General features: G+C 40.4%; 1 protein-coding gene and 1 pseudogene across 1 annotated transcript; both read right to left on the minus strand.

Annotated features, from left to right (window-relative positions):
• Positions 1-4,912: 4,912 nt before the first annotated feature.
• Positions 4,913-7,219, minus strand: LOC103843459 (annotated as a pseudogene).
• On the minus strand, positions 6,138-8,764 carry LOC103843460 (ras-related protein RABA2b). Its single transcript, XM_009120192.3, has 2 exons — positions 8,574-8,764; positions 6,138-8,485 (listed from the first exon to the last, which is right to left on the minus strand). Exons 1-2 carry the CDS (start codon positions 8,736-8,738, stop codon positions 8,006-8,008), a joined length of 645 nt encoding a protein of 214 aa, XP_009118440.1. The 5' UTR covers positions 8,739-8,764; the 3' UTR covers positions 6,138-8,005.
• Between the last annotated feature and the right edge of the window lie 1,046 nt (positions 8,765-9,810).

The following is a 9,810-nucleotide window of genomic DNA, read 5'->3' on the forward strand; positions in this document are numbered from 1 at the left end:
ACATCGGCGGTGTGAATGTGTTGAGGTAATGCAAGGCGATAAGCATTCGGGTTTATCTTCTCAATGACCTCGACAGGACCAATTTTCCGAGGCTTCAATTTGTTATACTGGCCAACCGGAAACCGTTCCTTAGTAAGAACTGCCCAAACCATATCTCCAACCTGAAAATGAACTTCGCGTCGACGTTTATCAGCTGCGCGCTTGTATTTGATTGCAGTCCCGTGTAAGTTGTCTTGCGCACGAACATGAATCTTGGTGATTTCGTCGATAAGCTCTACGGCACGCCCATGAAACTCGCCGGACTGAGGAAGAGTCGTTAAAGACAAAGGCCCCCTGGGAACCACGCCATAAACTACCTGGAAAGGGCTGAAACCGAGACTCCTGTTATTGGCATGGTTGTGAGCGAACTCGGCCTGGCATAAAACCGAATCCCAAGATCGCAGGTTCTCACCCACCAAACACCGTAACAAATTTCCCAAGCTTCGATTAGTGACCTCCGTCTGGCCATCAGTCTGTGGGTGGTAAGCGGAGCTCATATCTAAACTTGTCTTGAATAGCTTCCAAAGGGAACGCCAAAAATGGCTAATGAACCTCGAATCGCGGTCGGAAACAATAGAAACAGGTAGGCCGTGCAGGCGATATATCTCTCTAAAGAAGAGCTGAGCAACTTGAACGGCATCTGTAGTCTTTCGGCAAGGAATAAAGTGTGCCATTTTGGAGAAACGATCAACCACGACAAAGATAGAATCGTTCCCACGCTGAGTGCGGGGTAGACCGAGCACGAAATCCATACTGATGTCACTCCAGGGTTGTGTAGGGATAGGTAAAGGTAAATATAAGCCAGCGTTGGTGGCGTTGCCTTTTCCCTGTTGACAAGTAACACAACGAGCGAGAAATCGTTCTACATCGCGGCGTAATGTAGGCCAAAAGTACGACTCTGTAACTAGCTTGAGGGTCCGGTCCCTACCTACGTGACCTTCGCTATGGAGCTCTTTAATAATCTGTAGGCGAAGGCTACACTCGGGAACACAAATGCGATTGTTCTTGAAGATGAAACCGTCCACCAGTGAGTAATCTGATCGAACCGCATGAGTAAGGTCCAACCAAATCGATCCAAAAAAAGGATCTGTAGCATACAGCGTAGCAAAAATCTCGAACCCTGGCACCGAAACAGAAAGAGTGGAGACCAAGGCATGACGCCGACTCAAAGCATCAGCAACTTTATTAAGCTTCCCGGATTGGTGTTTGATAACGAATGTAAATTGTTGGAGGTAAGCCGTCCAAGATGCATGCCGGGACGAGATCTTGTCTTGCGTACCAAGATATTTTAAAGCCACATGATCAGTAAACAAAACGAACTCCTTGTGTGCAAGATAGTGACGCCAATGCTTGATAGCTTGGACGATAGCGTAGAACTCAATATCATAAGTACTGTAACGTACACGGGATCCTGCCAATTTCTCGCTATAGTAAGCGATAGGACGCCCATGTTGACTCAAAACAGCACCGACCCCGAGTTTAGAAGCATCACAATGTAATTCAAATGGTGCGTCAAAGTCAGGAAGAATTAAAATAGGGGATGTTGTGAGTTTTTGTTTGATGATGGTGAATGCCTCAGCTGCCTCCGATGACCAGTGAAACGTAGTGTTCTTCATGCAGTCCGTAATTGGAGACATTATGGCACTAAAATTATGAACAAACCAACGATAGAAAGAGGCAAGTCCGTGAAAGCTGCGGACCTCAGAGATTGTTGTTGGTGTCGGCCAAGAGGCGACGGCGTCGACCTTGTGAGGATCGACTCGTAACCCATCTTTCGAGACAACATAGCCGAGAAACAAAACTTCCGAAGCTCCAAACTCACACTTCTGTTTTGCAATGAAAAGCTTCTCTTTGCGCAAGGCCACTAAAACATCTCGAAGGTGCTGGAGATGTTCCTCCAAAGTCGTACTAAATATCAGGATATCATCGAAGTAGACGACCACAAAACGTCCAATGAACGGGCGCAGGGCCTGATTCATTACTCGCATGAACGTGCTTGGAGCGTTGGATAACCCAAATGGCATGACTAACCATTCAAAAAGACCTTCGCGAGTTTTGAAAGCAGTTTTCCACTCGTCTCCGGGTCGAATTCGAATCTGGTGGTAACCACTTTTAAGATCCAAATTGGTGAAGATAGAAGCCTTTCCTATTTGATCTAATAGATCATCCAGGCGAGGGATCGGGAACCTATACCGAGTCGTAATTTTGTTGATAGCCCGACTATCCACACACATTCGCCATGTCCGGTCCTTTTTGGGAATGAGTAAGGCGGGAACTGCGCAAGGACTCATACTTTCCCGCACATAACCTTTCTGTAATAAGTCTTCAACTTGCCGCCTCAGTTCCTCGTGTTCTTCTGGACTCATCCGGTAATGGGCCCTATTTGGTAACGATGTATTAGGTACGAGGTCGATATGGTGCTGTATATCTCGAAGGGGGGGTAGTCCTGCCGGCAGTTCTTCGGGAAACAAATCCTCAAACTCCTTTAGTAATGATGCGAACGCTGGCGGGCAAGGTAGTGGCGTTGATGGAGCAGGCGTAGTGGTGACGAGGGCGAACACCGGATTACACGTACGAAGTTCTTCCTCAAATTGAGATTTGGAGATAATCAGCAAATTTTGCTTAGATGACGTTTGCTTTATGCTGTCGCTGGGTGTGTTGCTTGTTTCCTGTGCTGGTAGCAGAGTAATCTTACGTCCCTCAAACATGAATGAATGTGTATTCGTTTTACCATTGTGTATCACTTCCCTATCGTATTGCCAAGGACGTCCTAAGATGATATGAGAAACGTCCATCGGGGCTATGTCACAATAGAAAGTGTCTTTGTAGAAGGAGCCGATAGAGAACGTCAATAGAGTTCGTTTTGAGACAAAAACTTCTGCATCTGTCTGCATCCAAAGGAGACGATAAGGGTGAGGGTGGTTTTCGGTTGTTAGTGCCAGTTTACGTACTGCTTCTTCAGAAACGACGTTCGCAGAGCAACCTGAATCCACAACAAAACGACAAATTTTGCCCTTGACCGTGCACGTTGAACTGAATAGTGACGTTCTTTGCCAAGCCTCTGTTGTTTTAGGAGCAAAGCAATTTCGCCTAATCATTAGACATGTTCCCGTGTCACCAAAAACTTGCTCTTCTTCTACGTTATCGTCCTCTGTATCATATAGAGGGTCATCGTTGCCCTCTTTGTCGCAAGCTAGTAATCCACGACGTCCAGGGTTGTTTGGACAGTTCGTCTGGATATGGCCTCGTTCACCACACGTAAAACAACGGAGAGCATTAGGTCTAGATGGTCTTGCCTCTGCTGCTGCCGTGGTGGGTTGTGATCCTGTTGCTGCTGATGTCGTATCACGTCCCGCGGATGACTTGGTGTCGTCAGTAGTGACTGTGTTGCGTGATTTTCCCGTCCATTGATTGTTGTTTTGACGTGTCTGTTGTTCGAGTAAGACGGCTCTCTGTCGTGCTTCTGAAACAGAACAAGGATCAAACTGATGGAGCATGTTTTGTAATTGAGGCCGTAAACCTGCAATAAAACGAGCCACCAACTGGTCATCTGAATCGTGGATATCGATTCGTGTAAGCAACTGATAAAACTCGTTTGCATAGTCCTCAACGGAACGTGCTCCTTGGCGAATGTTATGGAACTTTTGAAACAAGAGTCGCTCAAAATTATATGGGATAAAGGTTTTCCGCATATGTTTTTTAAGCTTGTCCCATGATGTTATCTTTTCTTTCCCACGACGTGTCCGTGATGTTTTGAGTTGCTGCCACCATGATGCAGCGTGGCCGCGAAAACGAGTTGTCACAAGGGGTACCCTCTTCTGTTCAGGAACGTCTTTGAATTCTATAAATTCATCGACAGCCACGAACCAATCGAGTAGCTCTTCAGGTTTTGATCCCCCGTTGAATTCTGGTATTTCAACTTTAATACCTATCGTCCAACGAGTGTCGTCGTTGTTTCTGTTTTGCCTATCGGGTCGTTGCTGATGGTGATGATGCTCGTCGCCGAATGGATTCTCGTCGTCGTCGTCTTGTTCATCAAACAATGGATTGTTGTTGCGTTGTTGACGCTGGCGTGAAGCTACGGGAGCGGCGTGTGCTGCGTTGGCGGCAAAGGCGGCTTGTACTCCGGCCTGAACTCCGGCTTGAATTGCTTCAGCCATCGTCCGTCGCATATTGTCTTGAAAATTTTCCTGAAAGTCTTCCAGGAATTGTTGCATCTGTGTCCACTCGTTTGGGCGAGGAGCCATTGAAACCGAAGATCGATAATCACGAATAAAATCGTAATTTAAAGGTCTCTGATACCAACTAACGGAGCGGAAGTACCGTTTAAGTAACCGATAACACGATGATCTTATTTAGTCTGCGAATGCCTAAGATCAAAGTCTTCTTGTGATCGTTGAGAACACCAATGTTCTAGCCGATTGCAAGGATTTAAGAGATGTTGTAAAACAAAGCTCTAAGTTTTATAAAATATTAATCAAGTTGTGTCTCCTACAAATCAAGAGATCACTATATATAATAAGATGAAAACTCCTAAGTCCTTAGGGATTAGAATCTAATCTTTTATCCTTAAGCCTTAATCGTAATCTTTTAAGGAAATCTAAAGTTTATCTAAAATAAAAAGGAAACCCCAAAACATAATAGAATAAGGATGTATGCTACATCATTAAGTTACCTAGGACTTCCAGTTACCTATCTTGTAAGAGTTTATATCCATAATGAAAACGAAATTACAAGCTACTTTTTCCCAGTAAATCTCAAACGGACCGGGCCGAAACCAGCCAATACATTTCAGATAAATGAGTAAGGGCTAAGTAAGGTTGGGCCAGATGATCGATAGTAGCAACTAGCATCTACTGAGCAAGAGTAACAGTAAGCTACAAATCAAATAGGTGCCTCATACCAAATGCTTCGATTGCCCAACACACATACTAATTTAGCTACTTCGAGTCGAGAGTTGAAGTACCAAATGTTGTTCAACAATGCCACATTTGTAGCAATACTAGACACAACATAACAAACTAAGACATAACAACAGGTGCAGCAAAATGGAAGCAAGAATGGAAGAGAATACGAGGTTGGAGAATAAAAGACCTCCACAGAGATGCAAGCGGACACTCAGCAAATCCGCATTTCCAGCAACAAAAGTACTCGGCAATCCGGATTTTACGTTTGTTTCAAGTCACTGTTTTCTTTAAGAGACTTCAGTCTTCTGTATCCCTTATCGGTACCAAAGATCCTGAAGAACAAGACGAATTGTTAAGATCTCTTTCTTTCCAAAAATAAGCAAAGAGATAATAATAATAATAGCTCAGAGGTTTACTACCAGTCCATATACACAAAAGTTGAAGAGTAGTTTCCAGACTTTGTGTAAAGCAGTCGGTGATGGTAGTCATGGAAGTCAGCACTGTAATTCCATTAACAAAAAAAATCCATTAACAAAATCTATTATAGATTTGAGTTTTAAGAGGGATGGCTATAGATGTGTGATCTTACCCTCCATACAGAGGAAGAAAATTAGAGAGGCTCCAAGGGAAATGATAGCCACAGTGTGCCTCAACTGTCTCAAGCACTCTCAGCACCATCCATAACCAGAGAGTAATCAAGTGAGGCCCGGTGAGTGCTGGACCAACTATGGTAGCAAAGCCAAGGAATAAAATCTCAGCTGGGTGAGCATACTCTGATGTCAAACCAAATGGTGTGGCATATCTGAGTATCATAAAACGGTTGTTGTTTCAGAATCTCTCTAAACTAAATAATGTGAACAATTGAAACTTACTCATGATGCACACTGTGCACGTTCTTGTACAGCCATTTTGAATGCAAGATCCGATGACCCCAATAGAAAACAAAATCCTCGATGATGAAGTAGAATAATATCTGGGCAGAGACTTCTTTCCTGCATGAGCATCACCCAAAAAAAAGAGGGTCTTATATTAATATACCTGACCAAACATAAGCTCAGGTTCTTTTTCATGATGTTCAACACACTGACACTATTCATTTTTTTCTTATGAATTTGCCAATTGGAAGAGTTCAACATGAGGACCCAAAGGGAAAAAAAAAGCATTTCAGCACTAAAGAACCTGATGATAATACCAGGACGGCAGAGGAAAAGAGCTTCGCATTCCCATGGCTGTGAAGACAGGATAGGAGACCATCATGAGGGGCAAGTTGACGCAGAAATGATAAAGCAAGAGGCGTGTGATGCATTTTTCTTGAGCTGCAGGCGTGTTGTTTTTTGTCTGCATCATAAAAGTAAGGTATAAGCTGAGAGAAAGGATGAGCTTTCAGAAGCAAAAATTTTTCACGTGTGACTGAATCCTTGGTGATTTTTTTTTTTTTTGAATGAATGTTAAATTTTATTCATCAAAGGAACCTTGTAGCCAAAAGTAAAGAATAAGAAAGTAGACTAGTGGGCTAACTTGATTTCATCTTGAACCAAACCAAATCCTTGGTGATTTAACCTCTACGAGATCCTATTGAAAAGATCAGGCAAAGCTATAAGTTCATAAATTGAGAAAAGAATGGACCTGGATTTTGTATTTGGTGAGAAAGCCTTGTCTTTCCAGATAAATGAAAGGGAGGCCAGATAAGAAGAAGACGCTTTCGCGTGGAGGAGAAAGCTCCCAATGCAGGCCAGTTGAAAGTCGCTATAATGTGTCACAAGGTACTGCCACAAAAAAAAAAGATCATTCATATTCCGAAGGTAATAGCATAATAAGCACTGTTATTCAATCATGCGTCTCTCTCTCTATCTCTCTCAATATATACATCGTTCAAAAGTACCCTAAGCTCCAACCGAAAAACGCTCATAGTTTCAACGTGAGTTTGGCAACTATCAATATACACATCATTCATGCATCTAGGTCCAGATTCAATAGTATCCTAACCACGTTTAAACTCCAACCTGGAAACAAGCTCATAATTTCTACGTGATTTGGAAACTAGCATAGTCAAATTCAGATCTAACCACATTACTGCAATCGACTCAAATCAAACAATCACAAGAAGCTAAGTGGAATCAAACGCATTAGTAACACAATGTAGCCAAAGTGAAGTCTGCTGAGACGGAGAAAACAAAGAGGAAATCGTAGTAATCAACGAAAACGAGGAATGGAGGAAACAGGAGGAGAATGGAGAAGAGTACCTGCCAACCGGATTCGACGAGTGAAGCCATTGATGGATCTCTGTGAGAGAGAGAGAGAGAGGCCACGAGTGGAACGAACAAACAGACTGTCACTCAACTTCCTCTTTTAAAAAAATAATCTCTTCAGGCCCCCTTTCTCTATCTGAGCCTGAAGCAGGCCTTCTTTTCAGCCTTAGTAAATGCTCACACCCCCCCCTCGTGCGCATCCATCATCCTCCACTTCTCAATTTTTATTTCAACATTTGTATTTTCTTATAATATATAGTTCTTATATATCAGATTTATTTCCACTTGTTTTAATGTTTTGAGGATCCGATCGAAATTGTTTTTGTGCCTTTGGTGTGAAATGATCACCATCATCACACTCATGATCATTGTCCCTCGATATCCTATGAGTAGAGTGTTATTTGATTTGCACTCTTGGTTCCAATGATCAAAGAACATATACACTGACCCAGCCATGAACTAATCACAAGGAGAATCAATGAATGATCACCATGTAACACTGCATGTCTAATCAGCTTACCTGTGAATGTGTGTGCATAATATTTTTAGATAGAACAATACACAAACAATGATCTTCCTTTTTTGGAAAAAATGGTGTTGGTGATCACTGTTCCAAATACAACTAAACAAGCTTTTGCAACATAAATCCAGTAACAACAAAACAACGAACTGAAATTAAAAAAAAGAAGGTAAATGCTATACTTGCTGATATTAAGCCAAGAAAACCAAAAAAAAAAAACTGGTTGAAGATCAAAATAATATATTCTTGAAATCAAACGTGCATTTAAATGATTGATTAGTCAATAATAACTAATTAGAACAGCAACCTTTTTTGTTATCTACAGATGACTCCGATATGTTAATAGCAGTTCCTTGCCCCGGAAGATTCCCCGCAGCTTCTTGTGCCGCCAACGCTTTCTTACTTATAATATGATAAATCTCAGACAAGATCGTCTGAAACGCTTTCTCTATGTTACTCGCTTCTAAAGCAGACGTCTCGAGAAACGACAAACCTTCTTTCTCAGCCAGAGACCGACCATCCTCATCAGCAACGGATCTCAGGTGGTTTAGATCTGATTTGTTTCCAGCCATCATGATCACAATGTTGGAGTCAGCGTGGTCCCTAAGCTCGTGCAACCATCTCAGGACATTCTCAAAGGTTTGTCTCTTGGTTATGTCGTAGACGAGAAGAGCTCCAACGGCTCCTCTGTAGTAAGCGCTTGTGATCGCTCTGTAACGCTCTTGTCCTGCTGTGTCCCATATCTGAGCCTTCACTGTTTTGCCTTCAACCTATTAAAACATTTAACAGATGATCATCTTCAGATCTGAGCTAACGAAAACAACAAGAAGCAATGTTCGAATCTGTTACAATGATCACCTGTAATGTCCTGGTCGCGAATTCAACGCCGATGGTGGATTTGGATTCGAGACAGAACTCGTTTCTGGTGAATCTGGAGAGAATGTTGGATTTGCCAACACCGGAGTCACCGATTAGGACGATCTTGAACAAGTAATCATACTCATTGTCTAATCTATTCGCCATTGTATTCTCAAATGCTAGCGTATGGATCAACCTGTGTATGTCGAAGGAGGGAGAGAGAGAGAGATCAAAGGAATCTAAGGCGTACACCGGAACCCTAGAATTAGAATGTTTGACCTCTTGAGTAAGCCACAAGGAACGATAATAGAAACGTTTTGTTTTACGCTTCTTTTCTATTTTCTCTGTGCTCACGAGGTGAAAACGGAAACACACATTTTATTTATATTTTAATTTTAAAAATTATGATTTAGATTGTCCATATTCAAACATAATACAACATAAATAACACCAAATTAACATGACATCTTTCTTTCTATCTTATTATATAAAGCTTGGTTTCAAAGTTGCTAATTAATACGATCGCGACACATGGCATCTTATATAATTAAGATTGTGACATGTGTTAATATTATTTTTTTTAAAATGATAGTAAATATCCTTTTTAAAAATCATAAACCAAAAAATTGTAAAAGAGTGTTTAATGTTAATTTTATTTAATTGGTTTTTCAAAGTTGCTAATATTCTTTTAAAATTTGATTTTATTAAGATTTTTAAAAAAAGGAAACTTGCATATTTTATAATTATTTTTCTATAATATTTTACATTAAAAAATTGTAAAAGAGTGTTTAATGTTAATTTTATTTAATTGGTTTTTCAAAGTTGCTAATATTCTTTTACAATTTGATTTTATTTAGATTTAAAAAAAAAAGGAAACTTGCATATTTTATAATTATTTTTCTATAATATTTTACATTAAAAATTTTCTATACTAAAGTTTTCTTTAATATTTTTCGTTTTTACAATTCCTATACTAAAAATGATTTGTACAAATAATTTATTTAATACTAATTTTCCTTTACTAAAATCATAAACCTAAAACTATTTTTACATTTAATTTTCCTTTTCTAAAATAATAAACAAAAGATAACTGTAAAAAAGTTGAAAGTAATTATCCTTTTTAAAATTCTAAAGCCAAAAATATCTTAAAGAGTGTTAAATGTTAATTTTACTTTATTATAATCCGTTTTTTTTTGAAAAAAAAAGTAGTTTCCGTTTCTACAAATCCTATACCAAA

This window comes from Brassica rapa, chromosome A09, assembly GCF_000309985.2.
Source record: "Brassica rapa cultivar Chiifu-401-42 chromosome A09, CAAS_Brap_v3.01, whole genome shotgun sequence".
NCBI classification, from domain to species: Eukaryota; Viridiplantae; Streptophyta; class Magnoliopsida; order Brassicales; family Brassicaceae; genus Brassica; species Brassica rapa.